Genomic DNA, 24,815 nt, shown 5'->3' with positions numbered 1-24,815 from the left:
CTCTTCTCAGGAGCCTTTTCTCACTTCATATGGCAGTTTCCCTTGGAGCGAGAGGAATCTCCCTCTGCTATTCATCTTTGCTTTTTCTTTCAGGTTGACAGTATGCATCATAGGTGCAGCAGTAGTTGGCTGGATATCTTAACTGGGATATCTTTGCCTGATGGAGTCCCAACGTTCAGACAGTGTTTGCTTCGGGATCAACTACAGTACCTGGTTGGAATGGCATAGATCCACGTTGGGATCGTTCCAACTCTGTTCCCACCGATGTGGATCGATCGCTGTCATTGCTGGCCTTCATGTATGCTGTGGCACTGCCTCTGGCGTATTTGTGGTCCGTCTGCTCCTGCTGTGCTTCCTGTGTTATTGCTCCTATTGACTCGGCAACAAGTCTCAGGGCGGCTCCTCCTGGTCTCCTGCTACAGCTGTCCTGATTGCTCCTGTCACTGCTGGTGATGTTCATGTGACATTTCTGGCCATTGCTGTAGCATCTGCCTTCCAAACTGCTTCTAAAGCTCCTGCATCAGCTGTCCTGATCGTGCCCACTGCTTCTCCTGGTGGTCGTTTCCTGGGCTGCTTCCGTTGTGATCCTACCTAGCTTCCCTGGAGGTTACGATGTTTCGTGTCCACCTTCCAGTAGATGTCACGGTGAAGGTGAAAGAAGTCGCCCTGTAGAGGAGGCCGCCGTCTTCATCAGCTTATTTTCGATTTCATCTTCTGCTGCCTCTTCCCTTCCTCTCCCAATGTTCGAGGGGTTCCCGGGAAACCGGGTAGACCTCCATCAGCTGAAGGAGAGGAAGGCTGCTTCTTTACCCTTGAAGTCCTTTGGGCGTCTAGGGACTGCCTCCTTCCGAGGAGGCAGTGGGTCTCTCGTTGGCTCTTCCTGACCTTCGGGTTTGGGAACTGATTCGCTTACCCCTGGGTTTTGTGTTTCGGGAGTTGCGGGCTCGCAGACCTCGGTTTGCGCTTCCATTCCCAGTCCTAGAGGTTCTGCCTCTTAAGGCGGGTGCTGCTTCGGGTGCTCATTCGCGAGCTGCTCCGAGTGCTCAAGATTCTATGGAATATTGAGTATCCCAATCTGGTCTTACTCTCCCCGGCCCAGTTCAGGAGCAATGCTAGAGAAAGGGCTGAAGCATCCAGGTGTCTTGGCTCTTCCTGCCAGCACTACAAGCGCTCCCTGAGTGCTAACCAGCTCTTGGTTGGGTTCTCAGCCTGGTGTCTCAATCCTATTGGTTCGAACACCAGAAGAAGCAGGGAAGAGGTTCCCTTCGGGAGTCCTGCGGGACTTCTAAGGGAATGCCTCTCTTCTGGGAGTCAATTTTCTCTTGTTGGCTCTTCGCGCCCTCAGGCGGGAACCAATTCACATTTTCCTCTGGGGTCTCATGTCTTAGAAGTCTGCATCTAAGACTGGTTCTGTGCCTGGCTCTTTTTAATTTCTTAGGAAACTGAAAGCAGCCGCTCCCGATTTTTTGAGTCTCGTAGGTCGCTGGAACTCTATGGATCACGAGTGCTCTCCTGGCAAGAGGCACAGGACGAGAGAAAGTGCCGAGACGGCCAGGTGTCTCAATACTGCCTGCCAGCTGCTTTGGTTGCTTGGCCGGGTTTCATCCTCATGTCTTGAACCTTAGGGTTCAAGCATGCAGGACAGCAGACACAGAATTCCCCCTTTAAACCTTCTCGAGGGGCCGTGGCCTCGAAGGAATTTAGAGTTCAGGAAATTAGCGCTAGTTCACGGCAGACAAGTTCCGCCCTGTCCAGTTCCGATTGTGTTCATGCGATCAGCTTAGCTCATTTGGCTTGCTCGCTCTGCCCAGCCCCTGGTTGTGCTCACGCGACTGACTCGGCTCACCCCGCTTGCCTCCCAGTCCACCACTTACCACCCCGTCTGGATTGCATTTGCGTGATCAGCTCAGTTTGGTGTGGCTTGACTCAGCTTGGCCCTCTCGGTTTTTCTGAATCAGGTTCTCGGCACTGTTCGAGTGAACTTTCTGCTCTTCCCAGGAAAGCGCTTTGCCACGGCACAAGTGATCTTCTTCCTCCAAGTGGCAATCTTGTCTGTAACTTTTTCGTAAGCTGTACTTTAGCATAGATTTTTCACATTCTCAATTCATCTCTGATCTCCTTTTCTGCTGACAGGACCCTTTATTCCTCACACCGTTGGACTGTTCGAGTGAACTTTCTGCTCTTCCCAGGAAAGCGCTTTGCCACAGCACAAGTGATCTTCTTCCTCCATGTGGCAATCTTGTCGGTAACTTTTTCGTAAGCTGTACTTTAGCATACATTTTTCACATTCTCAATTCATCTCTGATCTCCTTTTCTGCTGACAGGACCCTTTATTCCTCACACCGTTGGACTGTGGAACAGTCTCCCTGAGGATGTCATGCAATTGGAACTTCAAAAGTTCAAGCGAAGATGCAATGCATTACTACCATTATCCTTGCATTTTAATATTTTTATCTATTTATTAATTTATTTTTTCTTTTTAATAAACGAGATCTCCTCTTTCTGTATTTCCCTTCACCTCCCTCTTACTTCTTCCTAATGAACACCATATTCTTTGGAAGCTTGAATTTCATGTCAATGGCCCCTGTGAGTTTGTTCCATATGAATAGGGTTCATCTTCTCAATAACAATAATAATAATAATAATAATAATAATAATAATAATAATAATAATAATAATAATAATAATAATAATAATAAATAATAATAATAAATAATAATAATAATAATAATAATAATAATAATAATAATAATAATAATAATTTATTGGAGATAATAAATTCACATTTTCTACAGAATGCCAAGTCTGTTTGATTTTTTTGTAAGGTTTTTCAGATGAAATTTTGGGCCAAGATCATCAGTTCAAAGTTCGTAATAAAGATTTTCAAACTGAAAAAAAATGTTATATTACTCCATGCTTTGAGAGGTATCCCACTGAAATAAATCACTAATAAAAGCTACATAATTCAGTATTTGAATAATTACCTACGTATCACTTACATATTTTATTCCTCTACTACAATAAAACATAATAGTTACAACAGCAAAATGTAATATTATAACAGCAATGAAAATAAGAAAGAATTAAAGTAAAAATGTAAAAGGGAGGTAATTAGTAAGTTATACCATTAGCAGGATACTACTGATCTCGTCACTAGTGGTGATAAACTTGCAACAAAAGGGTTAACAGTAGATCTGAAGTATGTGAAATTTTCTACACGTTTTACAAACAGACCTCATCTATCTTGTGCAAATAACCTATACCCTCCTTGCTTGTTGAACACCATAACCCAACTTTTACCCACATTTCCCTTCATACCATCCCATTCAGAAGATTCTTGCCACTCTCTTACCTTTATAACTGTTCTTCAGTCTCTGCCATATTCACCAAAACATCTACATATAACAATTCCCATAGATTTTCATTCTAAATCCCTTCACTCACTACATCCATAAACAGTACAAACAGAAATGGGCTAAGTGCCAATCCTTGATGTAAATGAACTCTAACTTCAAACATTTATGTTTTGCCACAGGCTGTTATTAGTGCTGTCCTTATTCTTTTATACATTATTTCAAGAAAGCTATTCAACTTATCTGGCACTTTTTAAAATACCATGGTTAAATGCCTTCTCTAGGTCTACAAACCACATGAGCTTTAAATTACCTTTCAGCATCTTTTCATGTATCTGTCTTGTTATGAAGACTGAATCAACATTACCTCTTCCTTTAATGAAACCATACTGCTGTTCACAAATCTTCATAAGTGCCTGCAATCTTTCATCAAGTATTCTTTCTATATCCTTCAAAAAAATTGCACGTTAGTTTGTTTTCTCCATACTGTATTACCGAACTCCACAATATCTCCCTTCTGTTTAAACACATTTACCATCAGACTTTCTATCCAGCCATTTGGCATTACCTCATCTGCCTAGATTGCCCTGAGCAGTTCCAGTATCCATTCTTACCCCTCTCTACCCAGCACTTTCAACATTTCAACCTGCAACTCTGAAATACTTGTTGCATTGGCATTCTTCAATTTAGTTACTGTCTTCTTTGCTGTTACAGAATTTATTTCCATCAAAGGCCCCTCCAACATACCCACCAACCCAAATCCCTCTGTCATTTTCTTTTTATACGATAACCATCTTTGTTTTGTGTCATCATCCTTAAGCAAGATGTTGCCTTCTTGTCTTTGATGACACCTGACTGACCCCAATCTGGTCTTTGCTTTTTCCCTGCATTTGATATTCCGTAAATATCTTTTTCACCACTTATATCTTGTTTACCTACTTCTATGACAGGCCCTCAAGTTCCTCAACAAATCATTGCAGAGTCCACAGATATCTGTGATTTTCTTTTCTTGCTAAACATCTCAACCTTCTCTAAGAATAGATCTGAGATGGGCTTCCCTTCAGCCAGCTATGCTCACCTAACTCAAGTGATTTTTGTTATTCCCAAGTTCTGGCTGAAATTTTCAAGTCAAGAATGTAAACAATTGTTCTTTCTGGGACTTGACATTTTAAATCATAGAGAATCTGATCTTCAACTCCTCCAACAAGACTTTCCTATCAACAAAAACAATTTTTTTTTTCAAATTTTCAATTTGCTAAAGTATCCCAGTGATAAGGATCTCCAGCATGACAAAATAGTGAATACCTATATGTATAAAGGTCCACTTCCCCTTTCACCCTTTCAAATATTGGCATTACCACGTCTTCTACTCAGACCTTTGTAAATGTGATAGATACATTTCGTCTTCTTTATCATTTATATCTTGAATGCAAGAAATTAGCTAATAAGGCTCATAAAGGAGGTAAACTTCACATTATTGAACCAAGACAACCGACGGATATCTTTTCAGGAGAAAAACAGAACCAAATGGGGTGAAAGCAGCCTAAATTCTGTTCCAAATAATCTAAATTAACCCAAACATGTCTGGATAGTGATCACTTCTAAAATTTGCCAAATACTGTACTCATGTTTTCTTAGGAATTAGAAAATAAGTGATCAGATTCAGTGTATCAATTTCTTTGAATGGAAAAAAAAATGGCTGAAGAAATAAGTATCAACTGCAAGCCAAAAATCCCCTCATATTACTAGACAAGCTAAGAATGATAATGATGAGAATGTAGTGGGTAAGGAGGCTGCCCTTTTTGATATGAAAAATACTAGTAATCTTGAAGGAAGATGACTAGAATTTTCTAAGTACTGTACTGAGGCACCTGACTATCCTCATCTTTTTGAGTGTTAGCCATTGGCAAATTAACAAGTTTGTATATGGCCTGGGCTAGTGAATACCAACAACTGAATTCAAAAGTATCTGAGGCTACTCTTTGGCAGCAGCAACAATGGCATCTCCTTTGAGCAATTTCTTCACATGAAATGGTACAGTGGCTGGCAACACAGAATGTTAACCCTGGGTGCTTTTTATTATTATTACAGTATTTGGTTTTGATTAAGTAATGAAAAGTCTGATCATTTAACTCATGCAATTGTCCATGTTGCAGTACAGTATGCTAAAGCATCACTTACCTGTGGCAAAGCAAATGATTTGTCTTCCTCTTCAATAGCTATTGTTAATGGAAGACTCCTAAAATTGTCACCTTTTTTATCAAGTTCATCCATTAAAAACCTGCAAAATATATAAAGTATAGCAGCAGTTATTCCATCTCATAACTAGCAATACCCTACACATTTACATGATATATCCGTTTTAAAAATGACCTAGGAATCAAAATAAAAAAAGGATCAACAAAGAGATTTGTGGGTACTGGAACATTAGAAAAGGGAATAAAAAAAGGAAGACATGGGATAATAAACGTAGATGGTTAGTGAAAAAAAAAAAGATTGTCTAAAGTGCAGTGGCTGGCATAAGAGATAATGAGCTAGTATACCAGAGGACAAATATGGTACACAAGGATATACAGTAAACCCCCCGTATTCGTGTTCTCACGATTCGCGGACTCACGCATTCGCGGGTTCCGATGTGGAACATATCTACCCATTATTCGCGGAAAATTCGCCCATTTGCGGTATTTTTTACTGAGAAATATTCACTAATTACAGTATTTTCATATAATTTTCATGAATAAATGCACTTTTTGTGATAAAACTATTAAAATACTCAGGTATAAGCATTTTTAGAGGGTTTTTCTTGTGTTTAAACTATCAAAATGGGCATTTCTAAGTGTTTTTAGAGGGGTTTTAAGTATTCGTGGGGGGATGGGGGTGCAGTACACATCCCCCGCAAATACGGGGGTTCACTGTAGTATGAGAAAAAATCTGATCTAAATTAGTTTTGTCACAACTCACTCAATTTATAAATGCCTATCCTGTGAGCAGCTAAGCTTTTAAAACATTCCATAAGAAGAACCCTATCATTTAACCAATGTGCATCACAAACAAATGATCTAAAATCCAGTTCACTACACCTCAGGAATACTGTATCTAGGAATAAGTTACATCCAAGGGGAATTATAAATGATAAGTGCTTCATCACCAGTAGGATGAAAACCACTGTCTAGTTTAGAAACAAATATGTCCAGTGACTCTGACTACTTAGTATTTATGAATATGCAAAAATGTCATGGCATATGTAACTAAAATTCATAATCAGCCAACATGGTGGAGCTGGGTTGATATCGATTTTAGTACAAAACCTAAATTCAACAGGCATATATAAAGAAGAGTCAAAATCATCTTATACCTCTTCTGATGGTTCAGTTATCAAATTCACAGTACAGGCAGTCCTGCTTACCAGCGGCACTGGTTAACAGCATTTTGGTGTTGTGGCGCTTGGCTAGCAACATCGTTAACCAGATAACAATCTCCAGATAATGGCGCTGTTAAGTGGGGATTTTGGCACCAATATCCAGTTAATAGTGCTGCAAAGTGGGGATTTCAGTGCCGATGTCCAGTTAAAGGCGCTGTTAAACAGGGTTTTCAGCACTATTATCACCGATTTTCAGTTAGTGGCGCTCGGCTGGGGACAGAACCCCCGCTGTTAATTGAGGGCTGCCTGTACATCATTATTTCTAATCCAGGCAGCGACGAAGTGCTTATCAATTATGATCATAATGGCTATTACAAGAAACAGTATTTGTGGCTTACCAATTGTTGATAAAAAAAAATTGTCATGGTGAATGTGACAAAAATTCATAATTAGACATATTACCTTTAATCCTGTGGTTACCTTGCACACTGGAAGGATGGCGACACTTATTTATTTACACGAGAGAGCTCAAAAAATAGTACCCAGCCTAATGTCACCTTAACTTTGGGACTGCCTTAACTTTGAATTTTCGCCTCAAGTCGAGACCGTCGTATATACTGTACATAATATAACCGGTAGTGATCTACCATTGATTAATTTGAAGAGTATGGCCAACTTCTAATATTATATTTGCTAGTGGTATATATATTTTTTTGGAGCTGGCAGTTTGTACATAGACTTTTTTAGTATTCAGAACTTATATGTTTTGGTGCTGGTAAATTATAGGCTAAGATGTCTGTAAAGTCACCAAATCGGCGCCAGGATAGTGTTTGTGGCGCCATTAATTAAGTCTCCGCTGAGCTTGTTTTCTTTGGTGACTTCCGTTTTCTTCAAGCTCAATTAGTCACGCCTAAAACGTGCCAGGTCACGCATTTTAATCATTTTTACTTTATGGTATTTATACGAATGTCACACATTGTGTATCACATGTTTCTTCATTCACAGGCATCAAGACTGTATCTATATTGTAGCTCTGTATGTTTTGTATTGTAATTTGTACTCGTTCACTGCATATTATTGTTTATTGTTTCGACCTCAGGTCACAGTCAATTCCATTGCCTCTCACGGCCCGGCGTCAGTCGGCCGCAATATAACTGCCTGGATCTGTAATAAAGCAGCAGTAACTTTTACCTGCTCGTTTCTTTGACACCTTACAGTGGTGACCCGGGTATCCCGGGCCATTAGCGGACTCACACGGCGACTCAGTCTTGGCTCCAGGATTTCTCCAAAAAACGCTCTTAGCGGCCTAAACACGGCGCTGTAACCAGCGTTTGAGCGTGCTGACTCGTCGGCGTACCCCACCAGCGTCACTAGCGGAACCACACGGCGCACGCAAAGTGCGTACTGACGCGAGTACCCCACTCCAGTAAGGGTCAAAGGAGCGAGCATGGACGCGGATATCCCCTCCTTCATGCAGTTAAACGCGGACCCAGCGGACTCGAGGTTTACCTACCTCCCATCACAGCCGCGCCCGCCCGCGCCGAGGCCCTCCGCAACTCCACACCAGCGCCCGAACACACGACGGCCGGGCAACACAATCGCGGGCCGCCCTCACCGTAAAGCTGCCGCCGTTTACGCAGGGGAACCCGATCGATGTGGCTGCGCAGGGTGGAGAGCCACTTCAGAATCGCGGACCTCACGGACGAAATCCTACAGGCCGACACAGTGCTCAACGCCCTTCCGGAGGACGTGTACAGAAAACTCATCTCGCGGTACCAAACACACCCTCACATACAGCACCACAAAAGTTCCTCCTCGAAGCTTGCTCCCTGCCCATCGCCGAGCGGGCCGCCGTGCTATCGACCTTGCCAATAATCCACGCCACGACCTCAATCCAAGAGACGCTTGGGCATGGTCGTAGATCTCCTGTCAATACCAGTCTTGGGTGGCACAAACAAGCGGCAGGAGATAAGCTTCATGCGGGAAATCTTCCTTCGCCAACTCCTCCCGGAAGTACGCAACCAGATCGCTCACCCCCTACACCATGCCTGTCGAGGACCTCAGAGGCGGCACAACACCTCACAGACTCCGTCAAGGCTTCACAGCGGCTAAAACCGGCCACACAGCCGGTCAGCTCCGTCCAGCCTGAAGAGGGCGTGAGCAGCCCGTCAACGCCATCGCCAACAGACGTCCACCGAACCACAGCAGACGGAGGTCCCGGGCTTCTGTCGCTACCACAAGTGGTTCGGAAAGGACGCCCGAAACTGCCTGCCGCCCTGCTCGTTCAACCGTTCAAAAAACGGGGTGGCGGCCAGCAGGACAGGCCGCCATGGCAGCCGAAGAACCCAGGGCCTCAAAAACAGTAGGTTTTTACGTCCAGCGACACCGTCTCCGGCAGGATGATGCTGGTCGACACAGGAGCCTTTAAGTCGGTCTTCCCAGCATCCAGAGAGGACCGCAACCAGACACCAGACCCGGCCGCTTTCTGACGGCCGCCAACGGAACCCCCATCCTCTCCCCTCGGCACCAGGCTCCTGTCGATCTCCATCCTTGGCCAGAGTTACTCCTGGGACTTCATCGTCGCGGACGTGGAACCCCACTCCTGGGGCCGATTTTCTGGCGCACCGGCCTGCTGAGTCGACGTGGGCGCAGCGCCTCCTCGATACCGACTCCTGCCGGTCTCTCCCGTTAACGGCGGGACCCAGACCCACCATCAGCGCCGTCGCCCCACCAGTATGCACACCTTCTGTCGGAGTTCCCTGAGGTATTCAAGCCCGAGCTTCGCCAAGTCCCGGGGCCCCAGCCAAGCACGGCATATACCACCATATAGTGACTAAAGGGCCCCCGACACATGCGAGAAGTTCATGCAGGCTTCCCCCTCAGCGCCTTCAGGAGGCGAAAAAAGCATTCATGGAGATGGAACAGATGGGCATCTGCAGGAAAGCCTCCAGTCCATGGGCCTCCCCTCCACATGGTGCAGAAACCGGACGGCTCCTGGAGACTCTGCGGCGACTACAGGCGGCTCAACATTGCAACGGAGCCCGACCACTACCCTCTACCCAATATGCAAGACCTCACGGCCTCCTTTCACGGGCCAAAATATTCACTAAATTGGACCTTCTTAAATCTTATTTCCAGGTACCTGTTGCGCCAGAGGACATACCAAAGACAGCCATCATCACGCCCTTGGGTCCTACGTGTTCGCCTTCTCCACCTTCGGGCTGAGGAACGCCGGGGCCACCTTCCAGCGGCTCATGGACAGCATCCTGGGGACCTAAAATTCTGCGTCTGCTCGTCGACGACATTCTCATATTTTCCAGGTCTCACAGCGAACACCAGAGGCACATCAAAGCAGTCCTCCAGCGCCTCCAAGAAAAAACGGCCTCGTCGTCCGTTTAGACAAGTGTACCTTCGCGCCCAGAAAGCAGAATTCCTGGGTCACGAGGTGTCTCCGACAGGCGTCCGCCCTCTTACATCGAAAGTGGCAGCCGTAGCCAAGTTCCCGACACCCACCTCCATCAAGGCCGTCCAGGAGTTCCTTGGGATGGTAAACTTCTACAGGCGGTTCATCCCGGGATCGCGCACACCACGGCCCCCTGACGGAAGTCCTAAAGGTCAACCGAAGTCCCTGTCTTGGGGACCCAGCCAGCAGCAGGCCTTTTCCCTGACGAAGGCCGCCCTCACCAAGGCAACCGCCTTGGCACACCAGATCCCAAGGCTCCCCTCCAGCTGACGACAGACGCCAGTAACGTTGCCTGCGGTGCTGTTCTGGAGCAAATCATCAACGCGCGCCCCCAGCCCATCGCCTTCTTCAGCAAGAAGTTCAGTCCCGCAGAGTCCCGCTACAGCACCTTCGACAGGAACTCTGCGCGATGTACCCAGCGCAGTTCGGCACTTCAAGTTCCTCCTGGAGGGGGCGCCCTTCACAATCTTCACAGACCACCAGCCACTGGTTCACGCCTTCACGAAGCAGGGGGACGCATGGTCTTCAGACAGCAGCGCCACCTCTCAGCCATAGCCGAATTTACCTGTTCCGTCAGGTACCTCCCGGCAAGAAAAATCCCTGTAGCAGACGCCTCTCAGAGTCGAGTTGAACGCAGTGCAGCTTGGTGTAGATTACCAGGACCTTGCCAGAGAACAGGCCGCTGACCCAGAAACCCCAGCATACCGCACCGCCATCACATCCCTCAAGTGGCGGGACGTGACCCTCGCCCCGGAGGCCCCAGCCTGCTCTGTGACATCAGCACAGGCCAGCCCCGCCCTTTGGTTCCAGCCTCACGCCGCCGCCAGGTATTCGACATCATTCACGGCCTCTCACACCCCTCCGGCAGGACCACGGCCAAACTGCTTTCAAAAAAGTTTGTCTGGCACGGGGTGCAAAAGGACGCCACAGCCTGGGCAAAACAGTGCCTGCAGTGCCAGACCAGTAAAGTGGGTCGTCACACGCAGTCGGGGGTAGGCGAGTTCCCACAACCAGGGCGCCGCCGCCACATCCACATCGGCGTCGTGGGGCCCTTCCCCATCAGGCGGATCCAGATACCTCCTCACGGTGGTAGACCGTTCGACGAGGTGGCCCGGCCACACCCATGCAAGAAGCCACCGCCAGCGCGCGTGCGCTGAGGCCCTGCTCTCCAGTTGGGTTAGCCGCCCGGCGTCCCGGACCACATCACAACCGACAGGGGCCCCGCTTTCCTCCGAGTTGTGGTCTGCCTTGGCTCAACTGCTGGGAACCACGCACCACACCACCACAGCGTATAACCCAGCGACCAACGGCCTGGTGGAACGGTTCCACAGGTCCTTAAAGTCATCCCTCATGGCCCGCTGCACCGCCGAGGACTGGAAACATCAGCTGCCGTGGGTCCTCCTCGGGTTGAGACCGCCCCAGAGCCGACGGCACCCCATCCGCAGCTGAACAAACCTACGGGGAACCCTCGTGGTGCCGGGAGAGCTCGTGACGGATGATCGCCACTCCCCATCTCTACAGAGGCTCCGCGACGTGGCGGCAAGTTAAGCCCCTTGCAGGCGCTCATACATCGACAAAGCAACCACCTTCATGCCGCCACAGCTGTCATCCGCCACCCACGTCTTCGTCAGAGTCGACGCCGTCCGTCCACCACTAACTAAGCCCTACAGGGGACCCTTCCGCGTGCTGGGGCGGAACAGCAAGCGTTCCAGCTGGCACTCCCAGGCAAGAACGACTGGGTTTCCATAGACCGGCTAAAGCCCGCCTTCCTGTCGGAGAGTCCCGGCAGCGACGCAGCACCCTTCCGCCCAAACGCACTCCAGCACGCCCTCACCCCGCAGGCGCGGCCGCCCCAGGAAGGAACCGCCAAACAGCAGCCTCACAGGCGGGAGGCCCCTCAGTTATCTTCAAGGAGCCGCGGCACCCTTCAGCGTCCCAGCAGGTACAGGGATTAATCAGACGCGTCCCTCGCCTTGGGAGTATTTGTAAAGTCACCAAATCGGCGCCAGGATAGTGTTTAGGCGGCGCCATTAATTAAGTCTCCGCTGAGCTTGTTTTCTTTGGTGACTTCCCCGTTTTCTTCAAGCTCAATTAGTCACGCCTAAAACGTGCCAGGTCACGCATTTTAATCATTTTTACTTTATGGTATTTATACAATGTCACACATTGTTTATCACATGTTTCTTCATTCACAGGCATCAAGACTGTATCTATATTGTAGCTCTGTATGTTTTGTATTGTAATTTGTACTCGTTCACTGCATATTATTGTTTATTGTTTCGACCTCAGGTCACAGTCAATTCCATTGTCTCTCACGGCCCGGCGTCAGTCGGCCGCAATATAAGCTGCCTGGATCTGTAATAAAGCAGCAGTAACTTTTACCTGCTCGTTTCTTTGACACCTTACATGTCTGACACAGGGAAGTTAAAGAGGAGACGGGGTTAAGTCTGTGATAACTAACTTGTCAAAAAGGGTTGAAACTACTATTGATACTGGTGATATCAATAGCATTTCTTCAATGAGAGACTCCTTGAAGGAATATTTACAGAAAATCCAGGAATTGGATAATGAAATATTGAATCTAACGGATCCTGGAGGACAACCTGACCAAATTATGAATCAAGCTGAATATAGCCTAAAGGTAGGCACTGAAATTCATACACTAAACTCCTCCATCACAAGTCTTCTACCTGTAAGCTGTGAACCTAGTGCACCGATATTGCCTGCTAAAGCTAGTGTAGTTACCTAAATTAGACCCAAACATTTCGATGGTGATGTACCGGAATGGAATTAATCTTGGGAACTTTATGAAGTATCATTACACCAGTGTACTGATTCTGAGAAAATACAGAGGGTTTCCTATTTGAAGGGCCTATTGGAAGGTGAGCCTCTGGAACTGATATCTGGTTTAAAATTAGGTGATAAATATTTGCAAGCAGTGCACTTGTTAAAGGAAACCTATGGCAGAAAAGATGAAATCAAGTTGTGTTTAGTTAGAAAACTCTTCCAAGCTGAGACTCCCAAAGCAGATGCAGAATAGCTAAAAGGTTTCAGAGCACAATTTGAATGCTGCATAAGATCATTGGAAAGTGAACAGCTGGAATTGAGTGAATTGTATTGAGTGAATTGTATACCATCTTGCTCTATATCAAACTACCCTGTAGTGTAAGTGAAATGATAAAACGAAGGTGTGGAGAAGATTGGCTTGAATTTGACACTTTTAAAAAATATCTTGACGAAGAAATACACAATTTGAGGGCTTTTCCACATAATGAATCAGTAAAAGCTAATACATTAACAGTATCTACTTGTGCAGCAGAACAAGGGCAATCTGAGACCAAAAAAAACATTGGTAAGGCCTCCAGAAAATACAAACAAACCAAGGTAAACCAGGTTAGAGGATGTGAACTTCACAGAGGCAATCATATATGGACACACTGTAAATCCTATGTAACCAAAGGAGGAAAGATAGAACAACTTACAACTCTGGGCCTGTGTTTCATATGTGCATCCAATAAACATTTCAGTTCCGATTGTGACCAGCAAGGCTGTAACAACAGCTGCACCGTTAGACATCATAGTGCTATATGTAATCAAAACCAACCAAATAAGTCTAAGGTAGGTGGGATACAAGTTGGAATGCTCTCTCTGACCAATACAGGACAGGAAAATAAGAGGACTAGGAAGTCTATCTTACATACAGCCACAATAACCCTAAAGGGTAAAAGAGGTTGCATTGTGTGAAAGAGGGGGTTGCTGGATACCTGTGCTGAGAGATCATTTATAAAGAAATCTGCTCTTGAGGGACTCCACTATAAGAGCAAGGGAGTTGAAAATTTATCAATGAGAGGTTACTTAACTTCTACACCAGTTAAGGAGTACGAAATGGTTAACATCACTGTACCTCACCGGGGTAGATTAATAAATATGGATTGTACAGTGGTAGACGAGCTACCAGAATATACAAAGAAATTCGACGTTAAGAAGAACATAAAGTTGTTGTGTAGAACAAAAATCAGCTTGGCTGACAAAGATTTTGATCTACCTGTAGAGAAACAATCACCTATAGAATTGTTAATAGGGGCTGACAATGTGTACAACATTTTACATCTGGGGTTTAGGAAATTTGAAAATTTAGTATTGCTACCAACCATATTTGCTTATGCAGTAACTGGAACCTGTAGTTCTCCTCCCACCAAGGAGACTTATGTTTCCATTTTAAAACTGGCAGTGAAAACCGACAACATGATACAGCTGACGGGGCTACTCATTTAAAGGATCCAACGGAAGATCTTGAAACTTTATGGAGTTTAGGTCCTTTAGGCATTTACTGCAGTGAGATAATGGAACAGGATCGGAAAGTATTAGAGAGCTTTGAGTGCTGTAACCTATTCTGAAATTGACAAACATTATGTAGTGGCATTACCTTGGAAAGGCAATATTAGGGATATTAACTTCCAACTTTGGGTTGGCTTTGAACAGATTACAGCAACAGTGTGTCAAGTTTCGGAAAGACACTCAGTATCTAGAATACTACCAGAAAATTCTGAAGGATCAGGAGCATAGGAGATTCATTGAGAGAGTGAAATATTTTAAAGCTGAGGAAGACTGTCATTTCTTGGCACATCATGGTGTTAAAAAGGACAGTTCAACAACCCTTATTAGGACAGTATTTGAGTGTTCAGTCAGACAGGGGAAAAGTGGGTTAAGCTTGAATGATTGTTTGTGGACGGGACCACATATAACAGCTAACCTACTCAGTTTAAAACAAAATCGTTTGCCTGTATTAGTGACACAGAGAAGGCATTTTTAATGGTGCAACACTGGGAAGAAGATAGAAACTATACTAGATTCTTATGGTTGGAAGATCCAACAGACCCTAACAGTAAATTGTTGGTGTATAGGTTTCCAGTTGTTTTATTTAGAATTCCATGTTCTCCCTTGCTATTCAATGCAACAATTAAGAAACACCTATCCATGATAGAAGGTGATGTAGAAAGGATAAAAAGAGGAATACAGGTATATGTAGATAACTTGCAGTTCACCAGCAATGATGATGATGAACTGGTAAATTTTTTCTTTGAAGCAAATAAGATATTTGTGCAGGCACATTTATATCTGAAGGAATGGACAAGTAATAATGACTCATTGCAAACTATTGCTAGAGCATATGGGATTAGTGCCAGAAAATAAACAAATCATAAGGTCTTAGGCCTGAACTGGGACAAAGAGAAAGATACCTTGACATTACATCCTGCTAAGATAAATAAGTTCAGCAAGACTAAGAGAGAAGACTAGAGAGAAGTGTTAAGAACTGTTGCACAGATTTATGATCCACTGGGAATACTTCTACCTGTTACTATTAGAGCAAGGATATACCTGCAGAATTTGTGGAAGCAACAACTGGATTGGGATGAACAACTCCCAGACCAATTACAGAAACAATGGGTTGAGTTATCTGAAGACTTGGAAAATTGTCTTGATATTTCCTTTCCTAGGAATACTAGCCTAGGAGAGGGGGACTCCTTACACATATTCTGCAATGCCAGTGAGTGAGCATATGGTTGTGTAGCCTACATAGTTAAGAACAAAAACCTCTTATTCAATGATGGCAAAGGCAAGAGTAGCACCCATTAAAGAATTACCTGTTCCAAAACTTGAATTGATGGCATTGTTTCTAGCAGCAAGAATGGCCAAATTTATTAAAGAATCCTTTGAGAAGGATGAGTTTGTTGGACTGTTCATTTGGTCGGACAGTAAAGTCGCCCTAAGTTGGCTAGTATCAAAAAGTGTTCTCCCTGTATTTGTGAAAAATACAGTACAAGAAATAAACTCCTTAATTCCAGAGGCAGTCTTGTCCTATGTGCCTACAGATGATAATCCCAGTGACTGGGTGACACATGGGAAAAGGACAGTCATGATCTTGGATAGTTCTTTCTGGTGGGAGGGACCCCCTTGGTTAACAAATTCCTCTTGGCCAATAGATAGGTCATGGGTTGGTGGATCACTTTTGCAGGGTAGGGAAGAGAACATTTTGGTCAATACTGTAGGGGACAACCTGAATGGTGATACTCACTTGCTGAATTGGGAAAGATTCAGCAAGGTTAAAAAGGTCTATAGGACCACAGCATGGCTTCTACAATTTTTGAATAATTGTAGGAGTTCAACCAATATGAAGAAACATGGTGAACTGATCTTGGAAGAACTCCAAGAGGCAAGGGCTAAGACTATTGCCCTCATGCAACAGGAATTTTTCCAAGAGGAATACAGTACAAGAGTTTGATGAAGGGGGTGAGAAAACCAAAACTAGCTCTCATACACAACAGGGTAATAAGGTGTAAGGGTAGACTAGAACACGCACAGTTACCCAAAGCTGCTAAGTTTCCTATACTACTGCCAAAGAGTTGCTATGTTACTCGGGTAATTATTAAAGAACATCATGATGCTAATGCTCATATGGGTGTAAATGCAACTTGGTGAGTGTCATGCACGAGTTCTGGATCCCACAGACAAGGCAACTAAGAGTATATTACACCATTGTGTTATTTGAGGGAGAATGCAGGGGAGGCAGTATAGGCCCAATATAGTTCCTCCATTACCTGAGTTCAGGGTGCAATGTAAACAACCTTTTAATACCACAGGTGTAGACTACACCGACGCATTATGGGAAGGTTTATATAATTCTATTTACATGCCCGATAACCAGAGGCATACATGTGGAACTAATTGATAACCAGTCCTGTAACTTGCTCCTCATGAGTTTTAGAAAGTTCTGCAGAAAAAGAGCATTCCCAGCACTTATGTTGGGTGACAACGCCACCACGTTTGTAGCGGCATCAGAATATTTTAAGACCATGTTGGAGAATCCCATGGTAAAGGAACATCTGTTAGATATAAGTGTAACCGGAAGTTCATTCCAGCGACAGCACCGTGGTTTGGTGCTATATGGGAAAGGCTGATAGGACTTATTAAGTCATGCCTAAAAAAGATCGTAGGCCAAGCTTTACTCAGTTTTGAAGAAGTGACCTGTATACTGGTAGAACTATGAGGAATTATCAATGATAGACTCTTAAGTTACACGCCCAGGGATTTGAATCAATTGGAAATTTTAACACCTAACCATTTGATTCTTGGAAGAAAGCTTAAGTCCTTTCCAAGAGAAGTAGTAAATTAGGAAGAGGTCTATGGTGACGCTACCTATGGATGGAGAGAATTCACAGTGAAAAGATTCCTGTATGTATCCTGGTTGTGCGACAACCTGTGGAAAAGATGGGAGAGGGAATATTTGACAACATTAAGAGAGACCCATCGAGTAGGAACGATGCATGGCTCTTGGCTCAGGATAGGGGAAGATGTCCTCATTCATGATGGGGGGCCAAGGAGCAAGTGGAAGTTGGGCCAAGAGATCGAGTTACATATGGTGGGACAAACTACTTCTTCCTTCACAGCCCTTGTTACAACTGCTTCTCCTAACCCTTTAGTTAATTCCAGAACCCTATCATAGCTGATGCTGATTCCATGGTGATGGAATGTATCAATTAATTGATGCTTCCTGGTTTTTGCAAAGACCAGTAGACCAATATATATTGGAAACGGAGGTTCTCTTGACTTGGAATCTCTGGAGAATGTTGAAGATGCTGGATTCTTTCAACAGTTGAAGTGCAAAAGTTGTGCCAAAGCTAGATCAGTAGATGATGTTCCATATTTAAGTTGGGATTTTATACTGCCACCATTTTGTAGCACACTTACAAATTCCAACAAACTTGGTGGCGCAGATTCTCTTCTAGTGTCTGTTGTTAAGGTTCCTTCAAATTCTATCTCATGTTCAAGCATGTTTCCTCAATATCTTAGCTGCTTTGGCCACGATTAGTGCATCACTGTAGTCATATGCAGTGGCTAGGGCTTCTCCTATTTTCCTTTTGTAGGCAAACCAAATTTCTCTTCCCTTTTTAAAGTCCTCCAGTTCTGGGATGCAGGCAAGTATCTGTTCTTTCAATCGTGTTCAGTAAACAAAGGAAGCATCAACATTTAGCTGTTCCAGTCTTTATTTGTACAAATCATAAAGTTCTACCATTGTAAAATAGCAGCACCCATCTCAAGCTCAGCAAAAGCATGGGCACATGCCCCTTGTCTGTACTGCACATAATCATCTACAATTTTCTGGGAATTTAGCCAGGCCCTTTCCCTGTTGTACACACCTGTCAGACAAGATGGGTGATACATATGGTCTTGAGAAACAATATCTCCAGCACTAAGCTTGGCCAGAAGTTTCTCATCTAGTAGGTTGGTGGCACATCACTGCAGCTTTTCATGTAAAGGCAATGTCATGGCCAATTGTAAATCTTTGATTGGTACTGGTTGGTCACAAATAAGCATATTCCTTCTTTCTCAGTCTTAGATTCTTCTGCATCTTCTTCATCTGCCCTCTGGCTACTATGTGTGAGTTTTGCTGATGGGGCATCATCTTCTTCTTTTGTCTTACACAATGACTTCCTTTTCCTTTCTAGTTTTGTTGTTTTGAACTTCAGCATACATGATTCAAGATATGTTGCTTTGTTATTTTCAAAGGTCTGCAGAATTCCAACACCTTCATCAAGCCTTTTGGGATGAAATGGTATAGGCATTACATTAAACTTATAGAATTCAGGAATGTTTGTAGCAAGGGTAACATAGCCAGCACCAGATGCATCAACTAGTCTTTCACGTGTGTCCTCTTGGCATAAGCAACAAAGCTTCCAGTTAATCGTACTATCTCCCTTCAGGAAAGACGTTGACTTCCAAGATTGTCCTGCCATTCCTTTTGTTCTATAGGTCGAGGGTTTATCCTTTTACCACCTATATAACATATATGCACTTTTAGATATGGGATAAAACTAGGCTCAGATATGCCATAATCCTATCTCTAGCCTGGTCATTCATCCAATTCTATTTAATTCCCGTGTGATCTGTACACCATCTAGAAGACTAAAGCCTCATCTTCCTTGGCTCTGCTCTCCCACGCTGGCACATCCTGTCAATTCAGGTGCAGCTGTTTAACTTTGAAGTGGGGCTACCTAAACAGCATTTGGGAAACTAATAACAAATCTCTGCCCTTAGCTAGCACTGAACCCCATGCTGAGTTTCACAGCTATACTGTAGTGTCAACCAGTGTGCCCTGGTAGTACACTGACACTACGCTATTACACTTTTACATTAAGCTTAGTACCCATTTTTTTTTCTAAATGAGGATGAAAATGAACTAACTGGGGATTAATTGATTTCTAATCTACAAAAAATGAACTGATCAGGCTGAAGTTACCCCAAATCCATGTATTAACCGACCTTTAGCCTCATATATGAGCTTAAGTACCAATTATTGGCATTTTGGCAGACATTTTTGACATAGGACAACCATCTTGGATATTTCTATGCAGAGAAATGATGCATCTACATATATAAAGGCTTGTTTTTAATATTTTAATATAAACTGGGAGTGACTTAGGGATTTGAATGTGATTAATCAATTAAATACCAATATTTAAATATCCACAGGATTCCATTTTGAAAACCTGGCGACCATCTTGGAAAATGGCAAAATTTTGTGTGGCCGGAGGTTGATAATGAGACCAAGGGACAAGAAGAATAGTTGAGCCAAGTTTCATGCTTGTATCACCATTTGCACTTTTCCCCTATTTTTTTGTAAATCAGTTACACGCTCCACTAGAGGAGGAGGAGAAGCCACACTTGAATAACAAACATTACATTTGCATAACTTGAATAACAAACATTACATTTACAAAGTAAAAGCACTGAAATGTCTCTTACTTACTGCCCAATGAACTTTGTCACAGTTACGGCAAACCCTCCGGCCAAGTAGCCTGAAGATGTAATGTAAATGACTATATACCAAGTTAACTTCTCACAGTTCCCTGTTCCACTGGAGTACAAGAAACTGTAAGAAAAGCTCAGAATTTTTTCTTCCAAACAGCAACTCCTTGAAGTAAATTGGCTCGCCATTCTCTTCTTACAAGCAAACAACCTAGAAGTGCCTAAGATAGCCCCTCTACCCACAGCATGATAGTTAAAATAGACAACCTCCAAGCTGGTCTTTCCCAAAGAAATGCTCAAAACTAAAAAAACTGTCTACGGATGAACCTAACAGGGCCAAGGTGAAGACTACTACAAAATACCATATATATATTTGGATAAAAGTGTTCTACAATAAAATTTCCATAACCTGACATCATCAGAGATTACTTATAATCTTATGAACAGGTTGAAAGGACATGAGCATGTGTCAGTGTAAGCTGAGAAGGATAATCTACTCATAATAAATAATAACCAGTGAGTGACAGAAGACTGAGTTTTGAAGAGACGTCTCTGGAGAGGCTTACTCACTTGTTAGTTACCACCACTAATAAGGGATTTTAAATTCAGGACTTGGTAGGCATACAAACACCAAAGGAAAACTGGCTGGTTTATAAGTAATTAATACTCTAATTTAAAATATAGGATACTTAAAGAGCCTACATACTTACTTTCGTTCTTTCCTCAAACGCCGAACAATTTTCTTCACTTGATACACTCGGTGAACTAACATTTCATTTTCCTGGGAAAAAAATTAATATTCAAATAAGGCAATGAAATATATAAACTTTAATTTATTAATGTGCACTCAGAAAAGCTACCCATGATAATCCAAAACCATATCTGCATTTCAAGGATTTTCTTCTTAACTAATTTGACAAATGAAGTATCTTATTTGGAAAACTTATTAAATATTAGCCACAAATTTTTATACTATTCGTATCACAAAACAAAAGGTATTACGAATGTTCACTGTAATGTCACATGTCCCTATATGACCAGAATTATTTTACAAACTTAAATGCACACAAAAGTTAAGATTAAATTTTCAACATAAACCTTTCCCTACAGTACCCTACACTTTAGTAATCTTACTGTTTCTGATCTCCAACTTTAAACAGTTAATTTTTTTTCTAGACCGACTACACAATAATAAATAGTTCACTGAACCTTTAAAAATATAAGGTTATTTGACGGATACACATCAGAAAGTTCCTGTAAAATTGTAACTTTAGCATAATTTTTTCACAGATATGCAAACCTGAAGTAGGTATATGGGTATGCTTTCAGCAACAGGTGGTCTGGTCACTGAAACTTGATTAAATGGTAGTTAAACAGTAGCAGGCAAGTGGGGGAGATGGAGGACCCACCCACACACTTTATTGTCGATGGCCTTTTTTCATACGACAACAAATAGAGAGATTCAGGGTTGTTCATGGATGGGAGTGCGATTAACATAGGACTTCAGGTTGCATATCTAAGAAAATGTATACAGTATTATTTAAAATTTGCAATTTGTTTGTGTAAGGATACAAACCTTCGTCTGTAAGCTATACAATATAGCCTAGTGTCTAATGTGAAAGACCCTGCACCAGAGTAAGTTCACTATGCCAAACCTTTCTCTAGGAGAGTGTCAGTGGAATCCTGTCTTTCCTATAAAAGAAAAGGAAATCAACGTTGTCATCCAGGGATGAGCAAGAACCTTCAACACCTGCACCCACCCATGTTAAAGAGAAGACAGAGGGAACATATTGTCAGACCTGAGTCCTCAAATAGGTGCTTGGTTATGTAGCTCACCTGCATTCACCCGACCAGCATGAAGATAAACCTGGTCTACAGTCAGGAAGGGTGCAAAGGAAGGAAAGAGACTCAGCACATAATGCATCTCTTCTCTAACCTAAACTCAACAATGAACCTTAAGTGAGATGCAAACTTGTTCAAAAGAAGGCCAGGGAACAACTGTCACAAAGGAAGCAAGTAGGTAGGGTTCCTACCTTGAACCTAAGTGAGGTCTCACCTGAATGAGGGTACAGTAAACACCCCATGTTCGCAGGAGATGCGTACCACAACCCCCATGAATATTTAACACCCCCTCTAAAACCACTTATAACTGCTTATCTTGAAAGTTCAAATACCAAATGTATACCTTAAACTAGCATCCTACATCAAATATACCTTAAACTATTATCCTATTACTGTATTAATCTTTGAAATGATTTTATTAATATCATTTTGAAGTCATCTTAAACATTTTACCCTTAAAAATATATACAGTGCATATGTACTTCTAATCCTTCCAGCCAATAACAGAGAGAGAGAGAGAGAGAGAGAGAGAGAGAGAGAGAGAGAGAGAGAGAGAGAGAGAGATCTTTCTATCAACCACTCTCCCTTTCTAACTATCTATCTATCTCTCTATCGATCTCTCACATTCTAAGTATCCGGAGAGAGAGAGAGAGAGAGAGAGAGAGAGAGAGAGAGAGAGAGAGAGAGAGAGAGAGAGAGAGAGAGAGCTCTCTCAAATTTCCAGTATCATTCGTAGCAGTATTCTGACCACCAATTAGGCAACATATATGACCTTGAGTGGGCAACACTTCCTGCCCTTCCTGGTCAATATGTCAAGATAATTGACAGTTACATTTTATCCCCCCCCCTCACTCCAAGCTTTCGGAAAAGACTGGGAATCAATAAGTTTTCTTTAAAATTTTACATAATTTACTATAGAAATGCATTGCAATTATAGCATGGAAAATATGAAAAAATTAATAACAAAGTAACACCAGGTTTATCTATAAAACTACAGTATACAAAACAAATAAATATATACCTGTATGTTACATATGCATAAAAATCTATCTCAGTGAGAGAGAGAGAGAGAGAGAGAGAGAGAGAGAGAGAGAGAGAGAGAGAGAGAGAGAGAGAGAGAGAGACTCTTTGGCCAGGTCCTAACCCTTTTTTATTTATGATGACAGTTACGCCTTCATCCCTCCCCCTAAGTCAGATACAGAAAAAGATCAGGGATTGAACTACAGTCTTACTAATTCACTATATTTACTTTAACGAACATTCTTGATGAGAAAGACATTATCTTGGCAGTAGAAAAGGCTGTTCTACAAGCCGAATCCACCAGATTGGAGAAGTCCCCCTGGGAGGAGGCAGAAACTCACAAGGAAGCTTCCCCAGTGGCACAGAATGAGTACTTCATCTTCAACAACTTGCTGGGTGAAAAGAGAATGTTGCTTTGCCCTGCTCTCTCTTAGAGGCCAGCAAGTCGTGAACCTCCCAGAGACCCTTCTTCAAGGAGGAGGAGGAAAGAACTAGCTTGGGTAACCTGGTACCCTCTGACGACTGCTTTCTCGTGAGGAAGGTAGAAGCTGGAGAAGTAGGAGCAACAGGAGTGAAGAAATCTGGAAAGCTATCCAGGAGGAATCACAAAAGAGACGAGTATGCTGAAGAGGGGACTGTATCCTGAACAACCTCTTCCTCCTCTGAAGAGATAGGGAATAAAGACTTGTCCTTGGTTTCAGGAACTGGAGAGGTTTTTTCAAAAAACCCATAAGCTCTGTCAACTGATGTTGGAGTGGGGCTAACAAATTTTCTTGAACCGATGATGATGGCAGCTTATGAGAGGAAGTCGCTTGGCACCCGGAAGCAGTGGCTGGGAGCTCGGCTGTTGGCGCTGGAAACTCAGGCGCTTAAAAGCTGACGCTTAAAAGCTGAAATCTGGAGCAAGTCAGTAGTGCTGAGCACTCAAAAGAAGTCAGGTGCTTTGAGCGCTTATAGTGCTCAAAACTGTCTCCCAATGAATGACGAGGGTGAGCTGGAGAAGCAGGCTGGTTCTGAAAACTGCAGGAAGGTTGTGGGCTAACCTCCCTGTACTTCTTGACTGCCAGAGGAAAGGTATCGCCAAGATATGCATGTCTCTTCAGCGGGCACGAAGAAGCTGAGAAGCGATACGGGGACTTCTTGTCCGGGCTAGAAGCTTTTGAATCTGAGGAAAGCTGATGCACTCACTGCACTTTCATTATTCACATTTTTCTCCATCAGAGATCTAATAGCAGATACCATTTCCAAAATGGTATTGGATAATTTCCATAATGGTATTGGATAATAAACCAAACTTCTGATCGAACCTTAATTCAAGTCTGGCAATGGTGTTAAAAGCGGAATCATGGGAACCTGGAACAGGAGTAGATGGTAACGTAGGAGGACTTAGAATGGGAGAAACAGGAGGAATTGGAGGAATAACAGCTCTATCATCCCCTAAATAAGCCCAAGGAGTAGAATCTGTATTGGCCTTATTCTCAGCCCTAAGGTTTTCCATTTTTTATCCTCCCAATCCTGACACTCTATGCAAGTAGTATCCTTACTACATTCTTGACCCCTACATTAACCCTTAAACGCCAAGCCTCTATTTACAAAAGTGTCTGCAGTATGCTGGCGTTAAAGTTAGCGCGAAGAAAAAAAAGTTTTTAAAAATCACAGCACGTTTCGTTTTTAAGATTAAGAGTTCATTTTGGCTCATTTTTTTTTTTCATTGCCTGAAGTTTAGTATGCAACCATTAGAAATGAAAAAAAATATTATCATATATAAATATTGAAATATATGACAGCGCAAAAAAAAAATTTCATATATAATTGTATACAAATCGCTGTGAGCAAAACGGTTAAAGCTAAAATTTTTTTTCTTTGTATTGTACACTAAATTGTGAATTTGGTATATAAAAAATTGTAAAACGATCAAAGCAACACAAAGAAAATATTATCACAAAATGATGCATGACTTCATGCGGAT

At 43.1% G+C, this 24,815-nt stretch overlaps 1 protein-coding gene across 1 annotated transcript in view; it reads right to left on the bottom strand.

Moving 5' to 3' along the window:
* The window catches only part of LOC136840598 (TCF3 fusion partner), a 176,569-nt gene that overhangs the window by 135,473 nt on the left and 16,281 nt on the right, over positions 1-24,815 (bottom strand). Inside the window, exons 3-4 of the mRNA XM_067107275.1 lie at positions 20,695-20,765; positions 5,535-5,634 (exon numbers count right to left, since the gene is read on the bottom strand). Of these exons, the coding sequence (XP_066963376.1) occupies positions 5,535-5,634; positions 20,695-20,765 (171 nt within the window). The remainder of the gene's footprint in view (positions 1-5,534; positions 5,635-20,694; positions 20,766-24,815) is intronic.

The sequence above is a fragment of the Macrobrachium rosenbergii genome, chromosome 8, assembly GCF_040412425.1.
Source record: "Macrobrachium rosenbergii isolate ZJJX-2024 chromosome 8, ASM4041242v1, whole genome shotgun sequence".
Taxonomy (NCBI): Eukaryota; Metazoa; Arthropoda; class Malacostraca; order Decapoda; family Palaemonidae; genus Macrobrachium; species Macrobrachium rosenbergii.
This window is presented reverse-complemented; position numbering and strand designations above follow the sequence as displayed.